Source organism: Physeter macrocephalus, unplaced genomic scaffold (genome assembly GCF_002837175.3).
Source record: "Physeter macrocephalus isolate SW-GA unplaced genomic scaffold, ASM283717v5 random_578, whole genome shotgun sequence".
NCBI lineage: Eukaryota > Metazoa > Chordata > Mammalia > Artiodactyla > Physeteridae > Physeter > Physeter macrocephalus.
In genome coordinates this window covers 26,133-50,000 of record NW_021145897.1, presented here as the reverse complement: position 1 = coordinate 50,000, position 23,868 = coordinate 26,133, and the positions used below count along the sequence as shown (strand labels likewise).

Below are 23,868 nucleotides of genomic sequence, written 5' to 3'. Positions count from 1 at the left end.
GTATTAACAGAGTTCCCTGTGCTATACAGTAGATCTTTATTAGTTATCCATTTTATATATAGTAGTGTGTATATGTTAATTCCAATCTTCCAATTTATCCCTACCCCCTTTACCCCCTGGCAACCATAAGTTTGTTTTCTATATCTGTAACTCTCTTTGTTTTGTAGATAAGTTCATTTGTACCCTTTTTTTTTTAGATTCCACATATAGCAGCTGATATTTTTAATGCCCAGTATTGATTCTCTTTTCTCTGGTAATACATCCCAATTTTCCTCTGGGGAGCGACTCTGTCCATGCAATGCAGTCTTAGAAGGACAATCATTGAAGGTGCCCTAGCCAGAGGGTGAGCACATGAGACACCAGCCCAATCAGTGCCATCTCCCTGGAAGGTAACTTTTGAGCACCATGTCCCAGGATGTGCAAACAGTGATGCCTTAAGGATGCTGCCCATTCGTTCCTGCTACCCAGACCCCTGAAGCTGCCCTGTTCCTGGTCCTTTATTGCAGCTTGGCCACGCAGCTTTTACTTAGTTCTCTAAATTGAATAGCCTCAATGAATTCGTTTTTTTGTTTAAGATAGTCAAGTTGGATTCTGTTGCTTACAACAAAGAACTCTAACTGATACATAACTCCCCCAACTAAGAATAATTGGCCTGGACTATACTTGAGGTCTCTTTTACCTCTAACGATCTGTAATTCCAGTAACCTCACACAACATAAATGACAGGGCATCGAAGTCAAGATTTAGGAGAAGAAAAAGGAAAATGTGAAAGCTACAGAAAGAAGAGATCTAAAATTTTGTGGTAGGTTAATTATTGCCTAGCAAATGTTCATTCCCTCCCTTCTATCTTAATGGGAAAAATCGAGTTCTCCATTCATGTTGAGTTGGACCGTGTGATCTGTTTTGGTCAATGGAAAGTGGGTGTGAAAGGGTGCTAGTTCTGAGCGCAAGGCCTTAAGAGTCCTCCCATGTTTCGGTTCACTTCTCCCCCGTGAGAAGAGTATGTCCTGGGAAGAATGAGACTCACATGGAGCTGACCTGAACCCAACCCTCAGCCTGGAGCCAAGTTTAGTATAGAGAAGCTGAACCCTAGACAGCCTGTAGATGCATGAATAAGAAATAAATGCTTGCCATGAAATTTTAAGGATTTTTTTTGTCACGCAGCAGAATTATGGCAATAGCTGACTGACACAAATTTGTTTTGATTTCAGTCAACTTTAAGCCTAACAATTTTCAGTTTCATCAGGCCTATGGAGGGGTGAGGGAATGTCCTACCTGCTACTTTGACCTGCTTGGAGGCACAGGCTTTGCAGGGGAGCACCTGGAACTCTTCTGCCTGGTACATGGAGTAATCGGTACTGGCAATGACCAGGATATCTCCGGGCTTCCATGATTGTACATTGTCTTCCAGATTCAGGATGGTGCTGTTCACGTTGGTGTCGATGGTGACGGTGAGTTTCGGCCTCACTGTAACCCAAAACAGGAGAGACTGAGAGATAAAGCTTTGCTCCTGGCAAACTTCTGACTCCCCACCTCTTCCCTTCCCCTCCCTAAGTCAGTAAATGCCAGGTTTGCCTATCCAAAACCCAAATCACCAGGCTCACCCCATCCAAGTCTTGGTACAGGTTTTTTGAAGTCAACAAAAACCCTACCAGAAAAGAGCCATTCATTAGCTCTGGGCAGGGGAATTTTCCACTAACTCCTTAGCTGGAGTTAAATGTGGCTGCCTCACCACACCCATTTTGCAAAAGATGTGAAACAAATATAGTCCCTCTCAACTATTATTTTCAGTAGCTGTAAGCCTCTCCTCCAAAGAACTTCCATCCCTAATGACTGCCTTCTGGAGATGGCCAAGTGCCCCCGAGAACAAACCAACCATTTCCAACCCCTTCTAACGAGCACCTCGAGAACCGGGTTTAAAATAATAGCACCCAAAGAGGCCATGAGCTGCGTGTCTATGCAAGGGAGGGCTGCAGGAAGGTCAGCTCTGTCCACTGCACCCTGGTTTTCTTGGACCAGGCCCTTCCCCTTCCTGAAAGACATCTGGGCAGGGTGGGGCTCTGCTGGCTCCTGCCAACTCCGAGGACCCTCCCATGGCTCCTGTGTCCCAGAAGTGCTCTCCATCGCGAGCTTGGCAGGAGCACGGGGTCACTGAGATGCCCAGAGGCAGCTGACCCAGCCACCAAAACTCCCAATGCATAGCTGCCAGCTCAAGGAACCGAGCCACGGTTGCATTTCTGTCCCCAGCAAGGAGCTGCTTACCAGGCTTCCCACAGAGGAACCGCACACGGTAGCTCTGGCAGTCTTGGCCCTGGTCATAGCACACAAACCTATAATCCTGGCCTCTTTTGTAGACAACCTCGGTGGTGAGGTTAACTCCATCCACTGTAGTGGCCTGGGAACAGCATGGAAATTACAGAGCAAAGTCATTTCTTTTTGTAAAGAGGGAAGGTGATGATTAATGTTATAAACATATACGCACGAGTCTAAAATTGTTTCTGCTGCAAAACTTATTTACAATGGACTTACGTTATTATTCTAACGTTTCCCCTTCTCGATTTTGTATAAGACAGCATGAAGTCACAGGATAGATAAACATCTTGCCTTGGGTCCTACCGTATTTGGTATCCAAACCAGTGATTGACTGCCCTGGTGAACATTTTATGGAGCATTTACAGCAAGGACACACTCTTTTAGGAGCTGGGCTGGCTGCTTTCTTACGGCTTGTACCGCTCACCACCACCAGCACCATCAAGAGTGGCCAACATTTATTGAAGACTCACTATGATCAGTCCACTGGTGCCTAAATGTGGCTCCACATCCTGTGGGGGGTCTTTAAACATACTCATGCCCAGGCCCCATCTTCAGAGTCTCAGATTTGCCTGTGCCCAGGGGGCAGCCTGGGCATCAGAACTTTTAACGGCTGCCCAGGTGATTCCAATGGGAAGTCATGTTTGAGAACCCCTCTTGTAGTGATGGAGCTGCATACATTATTTCACTCCCTCTTCTTGGCTATGAGGTCTGTGAGATTGTTGCTGGTTTTACAGATTTGGAAACTGACGCTCCGAGAGGTTGGGTAACTTGCCCGTTTGAATCCGGATGCATCCAACTATACGGCTGGTGCTTCGCAGCCCCTCCCACTGTTGCCCTCAGGCACTACTGCCTACTGCCCTTGGTTCAGTGTCTGTCTCCTTCCAGTGGCTGGTGGGTTCTGGAAAGGCCAGGTTTTGCCTCCCTCCCTGATCCCAGCATCCAGCCCAGGGCCTGGCACAGAGCACAGCCTCAGCTGATGAGAGCTGATGGGCGAGAAGCTTCAAGGCCAGGTGGAGAATTTAGGGAGTGGGTTCAGAGAAGGGCACGATCCCTGCCAGCTGGGGCTCATCCCAGGGCCGGGGTATGTCTGCATCATGACTGTGGCTGTCATCAGAGACTTGCAGTTTAGAGCAAGGGCTGCAGCTGTTGTCCTCTCTGGCACAGAAACCAAAGGGACCAGGGCTGGGCAAATAGGAAGGTAAAATATAGTCAATCTAAAAAAGCGGGGTGGTGGGCACTTTTAGGAAACCCTGTTTTGAACCCAGCAGATAGCCGCTGCCTTTGGCTTGGCAGGAGAGCTATGGAGACGTGAGTCCAGCCAGAATGAAAACTCAGCCCTTTCATGCAAGCAACACACTCACAGCCATTATCTGGGGTGGTCTCCGCAGCAGAGAGGCAGGCATTGCAGACTTGTTCTTAGAGGAAAACACTAAGGCTCAGAGGGGTTTAGAAGCAAGCTCAAGGTCACCTGACCGTCAAGCCCATGCCTCTGACCCCCAGATCCTTTCCCCTGAGGCCAGCATGTTTTTCAGTTAAGACACCCCTTAATATTAAGAACTGAGCCTGAAAACGTCATCCAATGGAGCTGGACATTTTTTAAGGTGCAACATCCAATAAAAATTTCAGGAAAACACCTACTCAGTTTTGCTGCTTTTCTTTTTTTCCTTTTTCTAACCGTAAGAACGACCTTGGCTTTGGATAAGAAGAGTAAAAAGGGCTTTACCACTGTCCAGTGAACCTGATCTTCACTTTAAGTAGACACAATGTGATTGTTATTCATGATAATAATTATAAAATAACTAGCAATATCATAATAAACAATAACATAGGAAAATAATTTTAAAATAATTTAAAAATTATGGGCACTCACAATAGGTCAGACACTTCATGTATTGTTGCATTAAATCCACAAGATAATCCCATGAGGGAACAATTATTATCTCCATTTTTGCTTATGAGGAAATTGAGACACTAAATTAAATAACTTGACTGATATCTATGGCCAGGATTGCTAGTGAGGATGACCCAGGGTGCAAGATTTAAGGCAGCACTCACTCTCAGGGTCATGCGAGTGCAGAGTCGGCACCTGGGAGCGAGTGCCACCTTAAATTTTGTGCCTTGGGCACCTCACACGTCTAACCGTAGTCCTGTCACTGCTGACAGGCCATAGCTCACAAGTGGCAGAGCTAGGATGCAAACTAGGAGCTATCTGGTTTCAAAATACATCTTCCAACCACCAGACTGACCTCCTGCCACTGTGCCGGGGATGAGGGGGGAGAGGGGCTGCCCGATATGGTCTCAGCCCCAAGGATGTGTGAGTCCAGTAGGTCCCACTGGCCTTGAAGGGCGGGTGGGTTTTAAGGGAGAAGGTGGGAGGAAAGGAGATTTCAATCCAGGAGAACCTCAGGAAGGGTGATGACATGGGAACAGGGGACTGTGGTTTTGGTTTTGATTCTGCAGAATCACAAGCTATCAGATCTGGAAAAAATTTCCTTGAGTTGAGGTCAACTGTGTTAGTTCTATTTCCTCTTTCTTTCCAACTCGCCATCCTGCCTAGGTGACAAATGTCCTTAACACCCCCCCCCCTCCGGAGGATCTGACCGTGTCAGGGCAGAGCAAGTGTCTGGGGGACCCCTTGTGTGGGGCGGCCACGGCCCTGGAGAGTCTTCAGGTGCACTGGGGCCTGCACGGTGGTCAGAGGTGGCTAGGGATCACAGTAACCTGTTATTTCCCACAGTGGCAAAAACGGGCACATGGGCATTTCAGTTTTGTTTCAGTCTCTCTGGGTTAATTCACTAGGGCATTGAGCTCCTGGCTGATGTGTCTGACACTCTATTTATAAGGAGGATGTAATCTTGCTTTTCTCACCTGTGGTAAACATAGGACAAGCCTGGCTTGGCTTTTCTGACTTCAGGAAAACCCGGAGTATATTCTACCTCATTGTCTGTTATGACTAGAAAGAGATGTTCTGGCTAAGTCTGGGGCCACTGCTGATTAAAGGCTGGTGGTGAGGAGAAAAGGGGTGAACCTGGCACTTCCAGGATGGAGCACTTCCTCCTTCCCTTTAGAGGTGGAGCTTTAATTCACCTTTGGAGGCACGTGACATGTTTTTAGATGACTGCCTCAATGAACCTTTGTTTTGCCAAGAAAAAGCCAAGATTTTATTCTGGAACTGAGAGTTTTGAACTAATTAGGGGTTATAATGCTCGGCAAAATACTGTCAAAGAACGCACTTTTGCGGGAAGGCTGGCCCAAGCTTCTGGGTAATGCGGAAAACTGTTGTTGGGTCTTTTATGCTTCTCTGGACCTCGAATAGCTGAGACCTTGAACTCAGGGAAGTCATTGTCAAGGATACTCCTTTTGTTGGAAGGAAACTGGGCCCTGCAATATGGCGGCAGACTGGTGGTTACAGAGTCTGGGGTTGGGTCCCCGTGGAAGGTCTTGGATTATGGAGTTGGTGAGCAGTCACATATGATTATATATGTAACATATGGAAAAATATGGATACTTTCTCCAGTCTCTTCTGCTATCTCCAAGCCTTTAGTAAAGTTTCATTCACTGTGTTAGCCTGGGATTAGTTGTGCTTTGACACTATCAGGGAAGAGCCCGTATCTGCGCTGGGAGCAAAGTTACCGAGAGCTAGAAAGGCCTAAGGAAAGCTATTTTCCTAGCATGGAGAAGCGGTCTTCTAAACAACAGTGATCTGGAGCCAGGCAGCTGGCAGAGCACACACCAGGAGGGATCTGCAGAGCATGGAAGCATTCCTCGAGGATTTCCAGAAATACCTGGGGAGGGAGTGCTGGTACAAGACTGGACTTCCTGTAGCCGAGTGAACTGGAGGAATAAAATGATGGCTCTTTCAGAACGAGAGCTGGAACAGTCAGGGTTGCAAGAGAAAATTAAAATGAAATCTGGGAAGTGTCTGCTTTGGGGGAGTCAGCACTTTTTGATTCTGTTGGACCCAAGGAGCGTCTCCAACATGTAACTGAATCTGGGTAAATCCTTCTCAAGTAACGCTGGAGCCATGTGAACGGAGAGCCTTAGCCAAACAATGAGAAAGGTTTCCCTGGCCTTTGCTAACTGCAGAACAGAGTGTCCTCTCTCGGAAAAGTGGTCCCTTGTCCCACATTCCCTCCACGATGCAAGGCAGAGGTCAGAAGTTCCTGCCTCAGGGTAGGGGTCAGGGGGTGGAGGGGTGGAAGCAGTCAGATGACCTGGGACCTGCGGTTAGATAATCTGAAAGAAGGTGGTGTACAAATGTTGCTAGTTGTATTGGCTGAAAGAGGAGAAAATGGGCAGGGATGGTCTTCCTCAAATGACTCCTAATTCTCTATCAAACAGTTAAGTGGCCCCAAACCTTGTTTTGGAAGAAGACCAGGCATAAGGAAATAAACTCCATTTCCTTGCCCATGTCTCTGTCTTTCTTATGGTCCTTTGAGCTCGGAAGCTTACCAGCTGAGCCACTGCATTGTGAGGGCTGCCTATTCACCCCACACTTTCATGATGGAGCCAGCTGAGAAAGTTTAGGTCCCCTTTGGACGGAGTTAACGCCAAGGGAAGATCCCGAGCAAACACCGTCCATTCTGCAAATGCCGGCTTTCATTAACTGAGTGGAGAACAAGGCTGTAGGTGTTCTCCACCTGGGCCAGGCTCAGCCTGCACCCAAGTCTCGGCCAGATCCTGTGCACTCGAGGCCCCAGAGGAGACCAACGGAGGAGTGAAGCTGAGTAGGGCAAACCCAACCCCACGCTGGGCACCCTCAGCTGTGGCTGAAGAAGCAGCTGGGGAGAAGGAAAAGGAACTCAGAAGTAGGACCCAGGAGAGAATCTGAGGCCTAGCTTTGAAAGTCACTGGTGGGGAAGCCTGGAGCAGATACACAGCTTCCATGTCAGTCTCTAAAATGAGAACAGTACTCTCTGGCTTTACCAACGTCACAGGAGGGCCGTGAGACTCACACCACTCAAATGGCACGAAAGTCTGTGATCTACAGAGTCTTCTTCAAGACAAAGCCTTTATAACGATTTGGTTACCTGTATATCAATGGGGCGATTGCAGATTTTCCCTGGGTGAGTGGCCCGGAGGTCTGAAATCTTCTCCCCACCTTTAGTGTAAGACACTTGGTCATGTTCAAACCACTCCGTCCATTCCACATCTGGGAAGAAAGCAAAGAGCAGGGTCAGACCAGCAGGGCGCAGGACAGCCAGCCACACTCGGTGTAGCCCCCAGGCAGCCTCGGCACAATGCGAATTGAATACCATCTGTCCAGCTTCTCACCAGGCTGGGTACCAGAGGCTTCTAAACCATCTGTCAACTTCCCCCACCTCTCCCACCTTTGTATTAAAAGTGCCTCGTACTGACTATCTTATTTTATAAAAGCAATAGGTATTCTTCACTACTGCCAAAAGGAGAAAGATGAAATCCATCCATGAACCCATTATCCCAGGATGGCAGTGAGGATTGCTGCTTTCCATGCCCCCGTCCCCGTGTGTGTGGGCTCCTTGAAGGCTGGTTCCTACTCCTCCTGTCTGTGTTCTCTGTTCAGTGCCATCGCCTGGCACAGAAGAGGTATTCCCTGAGAGAAAACATCCCTCTGGGCTATTCACCAAGGAGCCTTGATTAATTAAAGACAGCTCTCAGTTGCAAACTAAGTCGACACTGCCACAGTCAAGTGGTCCTATTGGTGCAAAAGAAAAGTCCTCCTTCTTCAAGGCCCTGGCCTTTTAGCCCCCTGTGAAATCTTACCAAGGTGTCCCAAACTCCTCACCTTGAACCCACTCGCTGGACGAAGAGACATTGAAAAGCTCGCCATGCTCCGTCCGGAAAAGTTTGAATACCCGGGCAGCAGCAGAGCCATGGTGTCCTGTCAAAGAGGAGATGAGAGGTGTCAGCAGCCAGACCGACCCCCAAATTCAGAAGGATGTGATGCTAACGCAGAGAAAGCCCCCTACACACATGGATCTTGAGTCATTTTGTTAAAAAAAAAAAAAAAGTTTCAGGCCAGTCTTTCCAGAGCAGATTATTTACTGTCCCTCCTTTTGCTTCAGTTTCGCAAGTTTAACTGCAGTGTTCCAACAACGCTATACTTTGGAACCCCATCGTTTCTCATGTGAATTCCTCTCCAGGATTAGAACCGGCAGTACCTTCTGAAACCTTCCCTGGGCGGAGGAGGCTGGTGCTGTGTGGTAACAGCCGATCCAAAGCATCCTGGTGCTGTGTGGTAACAGCCGACCCAAAGCAACTTTTTTTTTTTTTTTTTTTTTTTTTTTTTTTTTTTTTTTGCCACACGGCAAGGCCTGTGGGATCTTAGTTCCCCGACCAGGGATCGATCCCAGGACCTGAGCAGTAAAAGCGTGGAGTCCTAACCACTGGACCGCCAGGGAATTTCCCAAAGTGTCTTTTTAGCTCAAAATATTACCCTTGCTGCTTCCGTCCCAGTTCTCCTCTTTCCTGTGTCACTTGTTTTGGATTAAACCAATGACAATTTCTTTGCAAATGTAAATATTATCTTAGTGATTGGCCTTAAATCAGTACGGACTTTCGCCACTCATGTAACTTGGCCATTAAGCAGCTAGTCAACTCAACAGGGTGCTGGGTGGTGGATCAGCCATGTTCTGAGGGTGGAGGGTGGTTCAAAAAGCCCCTGAGTCTCTTGGTCAGAGAGACACCGGAGGGAATTTGGCCTCTCGCCATTTCTTACCGTGATACTCAATGTGGTCTTCAACAGAAGAAGAGGGATTTCCTTTCACAGTTAGGAAACTCCAAGGGTGTCTGAAAAAAAAAAACCAACAAAAAAGTTCTTCACGCGTCTGAGCCTGTACTGGAGGTAGAGTTGACACAGAGTGTCACACAGAGGCTGTTTGGGGAAATTAGTTTCCAGGCTGGGCTTCCCTTTCTCCAGAAGAAAAAGAGCCTTTCTCTGCAAGCCCTGGCCTTCCGAACCACTTGGCTGGCCTGATGTTTGTGGACTGTGAACCTATGCAACTCCATCCTGGCAGTCGACGGGGTAGGAATCACAAATAACAAACAAGCCCACAGACCTACGTACCACCTGCCAGGCTCAATTAGGTTCTGAAGCAAGTGCTCTGATTCCTTTAGGAAAACAAGGAAACATGCTCCAAGGGAGAAAGGTTATTTCTCTCATGAGTTAATCTCGAGGAAAATGCCACAGGCAGATGTGACTGAGTACCCAGGAATCGGCATTGGGCCTTGGGAAGGAAAGAAATACCTCTTCTTCCTAATGAGAAGCAAAGGAGAGAAAGAAGGGGTACCATTCTGGAAAGTTATACACTCCTCTTTTCTCCACTGAAGCGTGCACTGCTCTAGGGTGGGAAGGTTTTCTTACCCGTTTTTGTCTTCCCCCTAATACCTAACCCAGCCTCTCACTTACTGTGAGATGTCAGTAGGTCTCGGTCCTCAATAACTTTGATTATTTTTGCTTTGATCTCTTATCTTGGAAAGTAAGTCTTCACTGAGGTTGGGGATTTGACTGTGTCACCCTTGCTTAAAATCTTTCAGTGCCTACCCATTTGCATAAAAAGCAAGCTCCCTGGCCCAAAGCAAGAGGCCCTCCTGTGCCCACCTTGGCAGCTTCATCTCTCACCCCTCCTGTTCTTGTTCTTTCACACCCCGTCATCAATTCCCATTTAATGTCTGCCTCCTGGCGAGAGCTCAGTACTTCCAGAGACAGGTCAGAACTTACCATGAGAGCTAGCTCAGTACAGCTAGTCCAGCCCTAGTGCCTTATGGCAATATCTGCTCAACAGTCCCTTCCTGGGGGAATGAACAAATGATGGGTCCAAGTCTCAGATCTTCTACTGATTTTAGGTGCTTTGAGTTTGTCATTCAAAGTGGGTCTATACAAACGAAGGGTAAAAATGTAATTCCTGCCTACCTATCTCCTTTACTTATAGAACAGAGCACCCATCCTTCCGTGGCTCTTGTTTGTAAGGAGAGAATAGTTGCTAACGTTTATTGAGTTCTTATTCTGTGCTACACACGGTGGCAAATATTTTGCTCATATTATCACATTTACCCTCCCCAGAGTCCTTGGAGCTGGTTCCTCAAATATCCCATTTTACAGACATAGGAAGCCTGCAAAGAGATGGTGAGTCACTTGTGCAGTCATCTAGCAGGAGGTGCAGACCAGACTCAAATTCAGGCCAAATCGGATGCTGGAATCTTGGACCTTCTTCTGCTGAGGTCCTACGTAGCCAGTCCTTTTGTGGTTCTGCCTCTCACTGGAAATTAACTAACTGGCCTTTTGGCTTATAACACAATGAAATAGCAGCACCCTTGGTTTTCGTTAACAAAGGAGTTTTACGATACTGAAGTGTCACTGTCATCTTTGGCTGCTTGAGTTTCCTGCCCAAACCCTTCCAGAAGGAGCAGCCCATGGGCAGTCAGAAAAAGCACCCTGGAACCCGGCCGGAGTCCTGTCCCTGCCCAGGGGGCCTCTGCCCAGGCAGTAAAATTGCTTTGCTCAGAGCCCAGAAAAGGCTCTGGCCCTGCCCCCATTTTGCCCACGGTCTATAGAGCTGGAGGGAGGTGCATCCCTATCTCCAATAGCCACGGGACAGATGATCTCAACTTTCCACTGAACCGAGATCTGATTCAACATGATTAAAAGGTGTGGCTACTGTGGGGTAAATGGCTTCCTCTTGGTGCCAACAGGTGCGCATGCCAAAGTCAGGCATGACGCTGCAATCCAAGGCAAACAAAACACGCCCTGGAGCACATCAAAGGGCCCCTTCTGCCGGGGGCGGGCGGGGGGTGGGGGGGCTTGGCTGGGCAGACGCACTTTATGTGGTCTCTAAACAGATGTCTGCCAATCCCCCCAGGCGTGTTCTGACCCCATTGCTAAAGAAAGGGAAAATGACCATTAGCTGTACATCTGAGGCACGGCTTTTACACACAGTAGATGCTCAATTAATATTTTGTAAGTGGCCGACTGAATGAATGAGTTCATATACACAGAGACCTGTGGAGCTTGAAGAGTGGAATATGTTTATAAGGAAAACCAGGCTCCCTTTAAGAACAAGCCCTAACATGTCCAATGCGGATGGATCACATGTCTGCATCCCCCAGGGTCACCACTGAGGGTGATGTCGCCTGGGGAAATGAGCAGGGAAGTTAGGTAAAGTCAGCCTGGGGTGGCGATACTTCAGTGTTCTGGAGCCCTGGGGAGGTGGAAGTGATGGGCGATACCTAAATCCAAGGTGTAGGAAGTGTTTGCTGCCCAATTTGGTCATCGCCTTCCTGGCCACGTCGTCCAAGTTTCGAGAGCCTTCATCATTCACGGCAACAGAAAGGATCCTGCCTTCGGGCACTGTGTTTAAATACTGGGCCAGACGTTCACTCTCTTTCTTGGATCTATAGGTGTCAAACCTAAAAAGGGCAGAGAGAGGGGATTTTAATAGTCCTAAGAGCGGCCCAAAAAGAGAACTCTAAGCACCTACCTGTGGTACGACAACTAACACGCCATCCAAAGATCTCAAGGGCTGTGATTTTTAAAGAAAAAAGCTTTCATTACAGCAAAAATCGATCACCTCAGACTTGACAAAGATAACCCATCCTCATCCACATACAACAGCTACGAAATATAGATCTCAAAAAACCTGTATCACAGGTGACAAGAATTTACAAAGGAAAGACCCAGCTGTGTAATGATCCCAACTCTAAGTATAAAGCGTACTTATTAAGTATAAACATTTTGTACAATGACAACGGAAATTCCGCAAGAGTCCGTCTTAGAACTTCACGAGCAAATTAATTCTAAAACGAGTCTAGAAAAATTAACCAGCAGGAATAGCCAAGATTTGGGAAAAGGAAAACAGTGGTAGTACGGGGAGTGGGGGGGAATGTATGGATGCTCCTGAGTCCTCAAACTTGTCTTTAATTGTTCCCATAACCTGGTCTGACCCCACCTAGGCCCCCTCCTTCTCCAGCGCCCCGCCCCAGGCATCGATCGTCTGCTATGAGCCTAGTACGGCGCAGGGTCCCATGATCATACCCCATGGCAGCTCCTGCCTTCACTCATTCATCCTCACCTTCTCTCCAGCCAATCAAATACTTCCTACCGTTCAAGAGCTGACCTAAGTTCTTGTCTCTCCAGGTAACCTCCAGGTAACCAGGTCTCAGGTGACCACAGCCTGAGTTTCTGTGTGCGTTCAGGGTTTATTAGTATCCTTACTCACACACATTCAGCTCTCAGATTCTTGAGCCCACCGACTCACACTTTACCCGAAGGAGATTAGGAAGGAGCAGAGGCATCCTGTCTTTGGAACCTCCACATCGGCTATCGGGATAACATCTCATTATGCACTTCAGTAATGAATTCAACCTCAGGTTGGCTGCTGCAAGCAACCATGTTGTACTGCTTAAGAAGCAGCGCCCTATCCGGAGAAAACCAGAATTCAAAAGGATGCATGCACCCCGATGTTCACTGCAGCACTAGTCACAATAGCCAGGACGTGGAAGCAACCTAAATGTCCATCATCAGAGGGATGGATAAAGAAGCTGTGGTACCTATATACAATGGAATATGACTCAGCCATGAAAAGGAGCAAAATAGTGCCATTTGCAGAGACGTGGATGGACCTAGAGACTGTCATACAGAGTGAAGTAAGTCAGAAAGAGAAAAACAAATATCGTATAATATCACTTACATGTGGAATCTAGGAAAATGGTAGAGATGAACTTATGTGCAAAACAGAAATAGAGTCACAGATGTAGAGGACAAACTTATGGTTACCAAGGGGGCAGGGAGGGTAGGATGAATTGGGAGATTGGGACTGACATACATACACTACTATGTATAAAGCAGATAACTAATGAGAACCTACTGTATAGCACAGGGAACTCTACTCAGTGCTCTGTGGTGACCTAAATGGGAAGGAAATCTAAAAAAGTGTGGATATATGTATACCTGTGGCTGATTCGCTTTGCTGCACAGCAGAAACTAACACAACATTGTAAAGCAACTATACGCCAATAAAAATTAATAATAATTTAAAAATAATAATTTAAAAATAATTAAAATAAATAAATAATTTAAAAATAATAATAATTTAAAAAATCAATTGAATATAATAAAATTGAATAAAATAAAATAATAAAATTGAATATAATAAAATTCAAAACAAAAAAGCAGCAGCACCAAGGAGTCAGAACACAACTGAGGAGACTGTTCTCTCTCCTGTGAAGGTAGAGGCTCTCTGATAGATTTTGTGTCAATCAAGCTCAGCCTGGCTTCGTTAACTGTGGTCTGAGGATTGCTCTGTCCCAGGCCGAGCAGGTGGCTGTCAGCCCCCGTGGGGACCATATAGCGGTTTAGGGCCTGAGCAGATCTGGGCTTGAATCACAGCTCCAACACTCCCCAGCCTTGTGACTCCGAGCAAATTTAGCCTCACCCAACCTCAGTGTTCTCATCTGTATAACAACAGAACCCGCCTGACAGGGGGTTTGTGAAGAGTCAGTGATATATGGCAGATAAAGTGGTTAACACAGGGTTTCGCACAAAGTCCAGTGACCGCATTATTGTTACGAATATCCACCAGAGGGCAAGGTTGGCTGTCCTGCGTGCTTCTTCCCACCCTGTCCCGTATCACAGCTGATTCCCTGCTGCCTTCCTGTGGATGCTCGCAGCTCATGCCCTGGTTTTGAGGAGTTCCATATCCCCATCCTCCAGCAGCACCAGGAAAGCTGTCTCTGCTTGCCTACTCCAGCTGTGCCCTTCCTAGTGGATCTTTCTCTCTGAGTGGCCTGGGACAGCCTCTGCAAGGCCAGGGCAAGAGCCCCCAGGAGCCTACAGGACAGGTCAGGCCTCTGCAGGGTCTGCCAGCTGATACCTGAGCCAGGGCGAGGGACAGGGAGCGGAGCGGGAGACTTGCCCTATCTGCCTCCTAAATATCCCTCAAGTTCATCCACTTCTGTTGCCACTGCTTCTACCTGAGTCCTCGCCGGCGACCTGGCTTGCCTTGACCATGCAGGAGCCTCCTAACCACCTCCGCTGGCTTTACTTTTGCCCTCCACAAACAATCCACTCTCTACACAGCAGCCAGTTCTTTTCAATCAGATCGTACCCTCCTTAAAGCCCTTCGGTGGCTTTGCATCCCACTAAGAATAAAACCCACCTCCTCACTGGGCCCCCAAGGCCTCCACACCCGCCCCTGCCTAAAACTCTGACATTATGGCATCTCGTTTCCATCCCCCTGCTCTCCCACATCTCCGCTGGCCCTTCCTCCCTGTGAGAACATCACGCCCTTTCTCACCTCTGGCCCTTTGCACTTGCCGCTCTGTCTCGAAAACTCTTTCCCTGACTCAGCCTTACCCGGCGGTCCTCAGCTCAAATGCCGCTTGTTTACACTGGCCTCTCCAGACCACGTGATGCAAAGTGGTCTCCTCTAGTTACCCTCTACCCCCTCACTATGTCTCTTCCCCCTAATTACCGATGATCACAGCCTAAAACTATGCTGTGCTTACATGTGTGTATGCGTGTGCAAACATTCCTGTTCCTGGTCAATTCAGCCTGGATTTCTGTCTGTTTCACTCACTGCTGTGCTCCCAGCACCCTGAGCAGCGTCTGGCTAGGACACATGATGCTCGGTAAGTGCATGTTGAATGAATGAACGTGTTTACGTGAAGGCAAACCTTACCGGTCAGAATGGATGACTGTCCCTGATTTGGGGTCAATGACATGAACAATGACTCCACGGTGACCCCAGCTCCTCTCGAAAAAATAACCTCCCTCTTCCATGCCACCGGGGTGAAGAGTCTTGTTCAGAAATGTCCAAGAGAGCTTCTTCTGTCCATGCAACTCAAGGGTGCCTCCTCTGTCGACGCCGATGTACTTGAGGCCAAAGTAAGGGTCTGGCTGAACGTCTTCATCAGCCCTACAAGAGAGAACAGCTCTCCATGGTTGGCCGACACCTCTCTTCACTGGATGCTAAGCCCTGCTTAGGGGACTGCACTGCTCTTGACGCCCACTGTGGCCACCTTAGACCCAGTTACACCTAGTGATTGCTCAAGGTCAGCGGACATAGCATTGGCAACCAAGATTGTCCCACACCAGACCAAACTGTGTCCAACAGGCCAAGCAGAAATACTTATCCATAGTTAACATGTTGGCACTTCTTTCCAGTTCTTTTTTTTTTTTTTTAACATCTTTATTGGAGTATAACTGTTTTACAATAGTTTGTTAGTTTCTCCTTTACAACAAAGTGAATCCGTTATACATATACATATGTTCCCATATCTCTTCCCTCTTGCGTCTCCCTCCCTCCCACCCTCCCTATCCCACCCCTCTCGGTGGTCACAAAGCACAGAGGTGATCTCCCTGTGCTATGCGGCAGCTTCCCACTAGCTATCTCATTTACATTTGGTAGTGTATATATGTTCTAAGTTCTAAGTATGTTACATTTTGGTCCATATCAGATGTGGGATCACCTGGACCTGGACTGCATACCCTTGTGTATTCTAGACTACTGATTCTGAGAACTCTTAATTGCTTGAAGAGGGAGCACAGCCAGAGGCAAATACGGCATGGAATTTTTCTTTATCTTGTCCATCATAAGCTATTAATAAACATTCACAGAGACTCCCTCAGCCATGACATGATTAGAAGGCAGCTGAAAAGGCTGGCAGGGATTTCTGTAACTTAAGTCCAGACCTGAGCCACAATAAATAAAATGCCTCATGCACTCCTCCAGCTCACCCAAATCGCCACTGTCTGTCTCGTTCATGATTACCATCTAGCAGGACCTAATGATAATTCCTTTCGTGCACTAAAGACTTGCTGTCTTACCTCCCTCTCTTCCATGAAAAACCTCCCTCCCGTCAGATCCAAGAGTATCATGTGACCCATGGAAGCTGTCTACCCACCTTCCATACAAAATGATGCTGAAATTGCCCTGGAAAGGGCAGAGGGCACTCCCAGCATGCAGCTCTCCTCCGTTGTCAATCAGGATGTGCCGGGTACGCAAAACAATTGCCTCATCTTGGTCTTTAATGACTAGTTTTCCTGAAGACGTAGGAATGGAGTGAGGGTTAGGAAGACAAGTCTTAGTGGTGAGATTATAGCAGAGACAAGGGCAGACCTCCTAAGCCCCTCATGTCATCCCTCAGGCAGGCAAAGAGGCGTGTCTTTCCAATACTTCTATGCTTGCTGTGCTTACGGTGGTTACTTTTCTCTCTGCCTTGTGATGTGTAAATAATGCCTGCTTGGTTTACTGCGATCGCTGCATGTGCTGCACTCAATGAGCAAGCATCTGAAGGTCAGATAAGCAGGAATGCTCAGAGCACCAATAAGAAGTTCCCTCTATAAATGCTTCTTTCACTAAGATTGGACCTCTGACAAGCCATTCCTAAGTGCTCAAAGCTGATGGTTATCTCAAACAACCAGATGCTCTGACATGAACCCAAAGCATGTGACATTTGTTCTGTCCATCTACAGTTATGGCAACCTGCATCCCGTCTGCCTGGCTCTAAGGCAGCGGACCAGAGAGAGATGGGGCAGGGGAGGGAGACTGGCTTACCTCCCTCTGAGATGTGGATGGAATGGACCGTGGCAGAAGAGATGAGCAGCAGTGCTCTGCCCTGGCCTATGTGCACGTAGTAGTCTGGGTCATGGCCAGGATTCCAGGGCTGCAGCTCAGGCCACTGATCAGGGCACTCAGCTGCCACTGCAAAGGACAGAGAGATGTCACTGCTACCAAGCAGTGGTAGGTACCCACCAACCTCCCCAAGCAAGGAATGCCACAGACCACAAGCAGGGTGGGGTGGGGGGGGTCTATCATGCATTTTCATGGCCCTTGCCTTCTCCCTACTAGAGCTCAAAGCAGGGCCCTAGAAAGCAAAGAGAACCCCTGACAGAGGAGCCAGGAGGCCTGGGATTTAGTCGAATGTCCTTCATTAGTTCGTCCTTTATCTGTGAACAAGTCACTTCCCTCTTCTGGACTCAGTTTTTCCCTTTATAGAATGAAGGGTAGACCAGATGACTCCTCAAGACATTCCAAGATCTAAAGTTAGGCAATGATTTGCCCAGATTACTTGTATTCCAAGGCATCCTTTCCCCTGGAAAGCATTGTTTAAAAAGTTGGCAAAGCCTTTTCCCCTTCTGCCTGAGAATTTGACTTTTAGTTAATCTTCTCTGTTTCCCTGGAAGCCTGAGAAAGATGGTATTCTATAAAGCATGTTACCAAGCAACATCTTATAACAAAAGTGACCCCTGATTAGTAAATGGCATCTAAACTGGGAGGAACTATGCAAAATTTATAATGATCCTGGTGGAGATGTCTTGCTTGGAGGCTTCCCTGAGTGCAGGGACTCTCGTAACTGGGCAAATCCCACACAGCAACTCTGAAAGTTACATCTATGGAGTTGCTATAAGACATACTAGCTCTGACGGGGCAATACCCACACCTGTCCAATGACAGTCTTGTTTCCTCTCGCCTAAGGCGCGGTCACCTGGGGAACAAAAGAAGATAGCTTCTGGAGGCTTGTAGAATGCTTCCAAGACCACTCTCACGGAAGAGAAACGCCTGACACTGCTCTGATGGTGGGCGGTGTTTCTGTCCTCGGCCCTCTGAAGTTACCCTGATGCCAAGCATGGCCTGTGGTAGCCTCATGAGTCTGAATGTTTAGCTGAACTCAAAACCCCCGTGGTGGGTGTTGCAGACTTCTTCCCGATGCAAGCAGAAGCACTGGGAGGAGTCTCTCCTCCTATGGCTAAGAAGGCTCTGCACCCCAGTGGGGCACCATGTATGGTGAACAGAGGAGGACTGTCTCAGAAACTGGGAAAATCTCCCTGGACAGCAGGGAAAAACCCAGAGGGAAAGCAACAGGAAGAGGCAACGGGCAAAACAAAATGAGAATGGCTTGCCTCACAGATGGAGCCCCAATGCCCTCCTTTTTTTCTCTCACTAGAAAGTTGTGAGCAAGCATGAAATAGCAGATTTTTAAATAACTGGAGCGGGATGGAGGAGAAGGAAGGTGAGGTGTAGTAAACCCATGGCAGGGGCAAGGTCTCAGATGGTGAAGACCCTGGGGAAGGTACGGGAAGGAATGCATGCAAATTCCACCCTTGGGCACCCAGCAAGGGCCACGAAGGGAGGCCATGTCTCTTGAGCCAGGTGAGTGCAGTGGACAATATCCACGACATTGGGTGGGACCCCAGAAGGAATTCTGGCTTCAGTACAATGACTAGCATGTCAGTTCTCAATGTGACTTGACTTCGATGCGGCTGTCTCTAGGGTAAGATCCCATGTTTGTATATTTCAAGAGAACTGGAAGGGCGCTGCTCCTCTATCTACTCAGCATTGCCAGATGTGGACTCCGGAAGCCCACATCACATCATCGTCCCGGCCCATCTGAAAGCAGCGGCTGGCCCTTCTCTCCTCTGCGAGGCACAGTGCAGGCACTTGGTGCATGTTTCCTGAGTCTCACTCCCCACCCTCCCCTCCCCTGCTCCATAACATCCTCCTTTATGCCCCATCTGCCTCACTGTCAGCCCTAACTCAGGTTTTGGATCTTTTTCATTATGAAGAGAATTTCACATTTTTTTGGAGTTTTGCTAAAGCAGCTCTTCCAAGATTCTGTAAACCCCATGGGACTCAAATAGTGGCAAAACAATGAAAATATGTGGCATTTACTCATCCGTGGATTTTTCATTTTAATGTAAGAGCAGGGTTGCCAGCAAGCTGCCAGGATGGGCCGAGGTAGGGGCGGGGGCTGGGGGCCTCTGCCTGGGCACTCGGTAGCCAAGGATGATCACGAGGGCTCTGGAGCCTCCGTCCAGCTGAGGGGCTTCTGAGGGCCAATGCCCATCCCTGGGTTTGCCTTCAGATGGGTCAAGTGCTTGGCTGGCTTTCAGCAGAGGTCAATCAGAGGCCCTGGGCTGCCCTCCACCTAGTCCTGGATCTGGAGTGTCTGTTTCCAAAGTGGTGACTCCTCAGCCATGCGGGGAACGCACGTGGCGACTGGCGAGCCCAGAGATCCAGGCATGGAGCCACGAGCGTGCCGAGAAGGAGTCGTTCCAACTCCACGGGACAAAGCCCAGGGTCTCACCACCCACATCTCTTAGGAGAATCCCAACTGCCCCTTTATTCTCCAGCTGCACGCGTTTCCATCAGTCTTTGCATCCGGATTTGGAGGCGGTCTGCCTGACACTTGTAGGCTCTCCTGTCATCAGGAGTACAATTCCCAGAGCTCCAGCAGCTCTGACCCCACAGCATAAGCACAGCAGTTACAAGACTGGCCGTGGACGAATGCCCCTTCGCTGGAGCTGGAGATTTTGCTCTTGGTAAAAGTCGGTTTCAGTGGCTCTTCGTTTGTAGGAATCAGTGAGCAGCTGGCAATGGTCAAGGCCTTTGCTGAGATATCACCACAGCAGCCACCCTTCCCAGGAGGGGCTGCAGGGAGGGGCATTCAGAGTGGGTGCAAGCCCTACTCGGAGCATGAATGGCAGGGGGCTGATGTCAGAGAAAAGCAAGGACCAGAGGGAACCAAAGGCACAGCCTCCTTTCCAAATGATTTATAGTCAAACAGAAGAGAGAGACCCAGGATGTAAGAGGAAATACCCAGAGACCTCCCCAAGGCCGCGAGGTGATTCACCTTAAAAGAGAACCCTAAACCCAGTTCCTGGCACAGGGTCAGTGCCCCCTTGGTGGTTATTAATTGAATAAATGATGGAAGGACTAAATGAATGAATTCAGGCAATACTGACAATTGTTGCGTTGAGAGTGAAAATATTGCTTGCTTGCTATGTCCCCTAAGGACCAAAAAGATTCTACAAGGAATCACATGGAAGGGATTTCACTAGTTATGATTAGAGATTACTTCCTTGCACCAGTGGGTTGAGAAAAACAAGATATAATACAATGTAAGGTCCTTTACTCTTATCGTAGAAAAGCATTCAGCTCAAGTGATAATAATAGCATTTTTTAAAAAGCAATCCATGGTCATGGTATTATTACTCAACCTCTATTCAAAAGTTTTTAATTGTCCCCATCTCTCAACTTCTACCCCAAGCTTGGTTTATTTGATTGCTTTTTTTGTAGCCCACACAAACTTGCCTTGTGCTTCTGGATTTTAATTCAAAATCACTCAAAGAAAAAGTTGACGATATTGAGATCAGAAAAACAGATCTAAACCTCACCTAGAGCATCATGGCTAACAAGGTGCTTTAATGCACCCAGCTCTTATGACGGCAAAGCAGGAAGGGAACACTGAGATCAGGTGGCTCGCAGGCGGCAGGCTGGCTGGCAGATATGTGTTTTTTGCTCTGCTCCACCACCACCCTGAGTGTTTGGTAAAATTTCAATTGGTTGCCATCCTTTAACAAGTAGAGAGCTTTTACATGAAAGTCTAGATGTCTGACTTCTCTTAAAAATTCAATAGGTCTTGCAACAGGGGCCCCACATCCCCATGTGGCAGCAATTAGCCAGGACTGAGAAGTGGGTGTCCCTGAAGAGGGGCCTGAACTCCCCAGGTGACCACATCTCTACCTGGCCAGCTTCACTGCTTTGTGTCACGTGCCTGGTTCCTGTAGACACTGAGTTTGTAACCCCTGAGCCTAGTCTAACCCCCTCATTTCGTGGATGACAAAACTGAAGACCAGGATAAGACCTGCCCAGGATCAACGAGTTAGCAGGGGCAGGACAGAGCCCAGCCACCCTGACCCCACCCTGCGGCTCCTCCTCCTGGCCTTCCTCACTGAGATGCAGAGGTCCAACTGCTCTGCAGTGGCTCACCTGTGGATGCGGCACCAGGAAAGCGGGCCAGGACGAACCAGACGATTGTCAGCATCACCGTAAAGGAGACGTCCGGACTGTGAGCCGCTCTCATTCTGGCGGAGCGCTCCCTGAAATAAAAAAGCACACTGAGTCAGACCTGCAGCCTCCCCAGGATGGAGTCGGTGTGGGGGGCAGATACACACACAGAGACAGGGCCACACGCACACACAGAGGCCGTGCCAGTATGGGCATACTCCGGCCGGCCAGAGCAAAGTCCTCAGCTGCCATGACTCAGGGCTGGGCAGATCAGGGCATGAAAGCCCTGTCACTGTCCCGCCTGTGTCCTGAAGCTCAGAGGCCCGGTGATGGATGGAATTTCATCCTTGGCGCTCGAGCTCACTACCCTCCAGAATGACGGGCTTTTTCCCCTTAAGTTAAAAAACAGAGAAAAACAAAAAATATTTCCACTGAACATGAGCTGGATAATAGATGCCACCAACTTGCTGTGTGATCTCAGCTGATTTGATTAACCTCTCTGGGCTTCAGTTTCCTAATCTGAACAACGAGGATGTGGACTAGCTGATTTCTAATATCAGTCTGTGCTTCTAAAACAAGTCTTGATGATAATATTGAGATCCTAAATATGATGCCTGTGTGTTATAAACCCTTCTAATATTACCCATCCAAGAGGAAGGCAGGGCAGAGATACCTAATTGTCCCCTAATATCCATTTTTCCCTGGAAAAGAACCCCTGGGTTTTTATCTGGGCACACAGCCACCTAGAATAAAGGCTACCTTCTCCAGTCTCTCTTACGTTAGTTGTCGTCTTGGAATTAAGTTCTGGCCAATACAGTAAAAATACAGTGTGTGAATTCCAGGGTATGTCCTTAGGGAAAGCAGGAAGCCTTTCTTCCCACTTTCCTGCTGGCTGGAATATGGATATGATGCCTGGATCTTCAGCAGCTATCTTTGGCCATGTAATGGGAGCCATGTGCTGAAGATGGCAATGCAGAGAGTAAGAACCTAGGCTCTGACCCTGTGGAGAACTGAAACAGCCCTAGACTGTGAATTTATTTTTATGTGTGATGGAATTAAATTAATTTTATTACATTTCTATTTTATGAAAGCCACTTTTCTCCCCCTTGTACTCAGACAGAAGGTGAATACGGGAACCTGTCCAGATAAACCTCAAGACAGGAACTTTAAAAAAAAGATGCCCAATCCCCCTTTCATAATATAATGCCCTTGGAGAAACATCTCTGTCTTCAAGGCCTGTGTGCTGCACAGGAGTGCTTAGGTGGGGCTTGGGGAGCGGCCAGCTCCAGCTTCCATGCCCACATCCGCAGGTCCTCCCCAGAGCATGACTGTAGTCATGCCTGGAAACAAACAGATATTCTCCCACACTGAGAAAGGGGCCAAATCTCTCTCATCCCACACAGGCTCCTCCCTTTGAACGAGCTCAGGGACAAATCTGATCATCCCTGACCTTCCAGCTCCTGGTGAAGCACTTTGTGTGAGCTCGGCAAGAGGGTCTGAAACAGAGGACCCTGGCCCTGTGCCTGGTCCTTCCCGCACAGGTGCGCCGGGGAGGCCAGGGGAGGGAGGAAACCATACTCTCAGCTTCAATGCCCGCAGTGTCCTCCCGGCGGGCACCCTGCCTGGCCCTGGCCTGATATGCCGAGAACAACAGGACCCATTCTAGTCGCCTCTGCAGGGCCGCTGAAGTCAGGCGTCACAGCATCTGGGAATGGCGCCTTTCCCATGGCCCCCAGAAGAGGAGTGTCTGCTTTCATGCTCTTTGCAATAAAAAGAAGGGGACACCGGGACAGGAGTGTTCTGTGGTCCTCGGGGAAAGCCAGAGCCCAGCTCTCGAGTCTCCATCTGTTTAGAAAAACCAAAGGTAGTTTGCTCTTTGCTGCCGAGAAGCCCCAAATCATCCTGGGGCTCCATGAAGGGAACCCAAACTTTGGGCCGTGAGCTGGCAGAGGAATGTGGCCAGCACCCAGGGTGGAGGTACCCGGGTGCGGGGGGCAATCTGGGTGCAGGCACCCCTCCCGCCTTAACTGCCGGGTGATCCTCATCCAGACATTCCCTTCTCTGGGCCTCGACTTCCCGTGTACAGAGTGGAAGGTTGGGGTACAGGGAATCTGTGGCCCTGACATCTTCTGACCATTTCAGAGACAAAAAAGTAATCACTTGGGGATGGATGTAAAAACAATTCCCACTGGCAGGATAATGCTCACAACCTCTTTTCCCCAGCATTCAAGAGAGAGACCTGCTGTATCTGAGGGCCACTGGATACAGAGAGGTCCCCCTGCTCCAAAGAGGTCGCGACCCCACATTGCTGGGGGTGGTCCTCCGTGAGTGGCTTCCAGGGCCTGAGTACAGAAACCTCGAGAAACATTCTGTTGCTGTGAATCCCAAAGCTTCTCAAATTTCACTTGGGAATTCTTCACCAAGAGAGGACAGCTTTCTCAGCTGGCCACTAAAAGCTCTCTGGCAACACGAGTTAGGACTCAGCGTCTCCAGCTGGCAACATACAGTCTTGAAAGGGTGCCCAGCTGCTGAAGGCCTGCGAAGAGTGCACGGTTGGCTAACAATGCTAGAAGGCTCCGCAGGAAGCTGTTGGCTGGAGTCTGGCTGAAGGCTGCCCTTGCTGGGTCCCAATGGTCCTGAGCTGGCCTCTTCCTTACAGGGTGCGGTGAACCCCTTTGGCAGAGCCATTTGAAAGAGGAAGGGCCGGCACTCCGGGATACTCCACAGGGCTTCTCAAGAACAAGCTAAAGTTTTCCAGAAGCTCAGCATCTTCCCGTCCAGCTGCAGCTCC

At 48.6% G+C, this 23,868-nt stretch overlaps 1 protein-coding gene across 2 annotated transcripts; it reads right to left on the bottom strand.

Moving 5' to 3' along the window:
- Positions 1-867: 867 nt before the first annotated feature.
- LOC114485138 (cell migration-inducing and hyaluronan-binding protein-like) lies at positions 868-23,423 on the bottom strand. Of its 2 annotated transcripts, none has more exons than XM_055083184.1 (11): positions 22,528-22,605; positions 21,060-21,169; positions 16,845-16,991; positions 16,192-16,330; positions 14,967-15,203; positions 11,518-11,697; positions 9,011-9,081; positions 8,078-8,173; positions 7,344-7,465; positions 2,263-2,395; positions 868-1,467 (listed from the first exon to the last, which is right to left on the bottom strand). In XM_055083184.1, exons 2-11 carry the CDS (start codon positions 21,151-21,153, stop codon positions 1,208-1,210), a joined length of 1,479 nt encoding a protein of 492 aa, XP_054939159.1. In that variant the 5' UTR covers positions 21,154-21,169; positions 22,528-22,605; the 3' UTR covers positions 868-1,207. The 2 variants fall into 2 exon arrangements, with proteins under 2 accessions (XP_054939159.1, XP_028341724.1); XM_028485923.2 differs by lacking the exon at positions 22,528-22,605 and adding an exon at positions 23,317-23,423 and having other exon boundaries at positions 870-1,467.
- Positions 23,424-23,868: the final 445 nt, after the last annotated feature.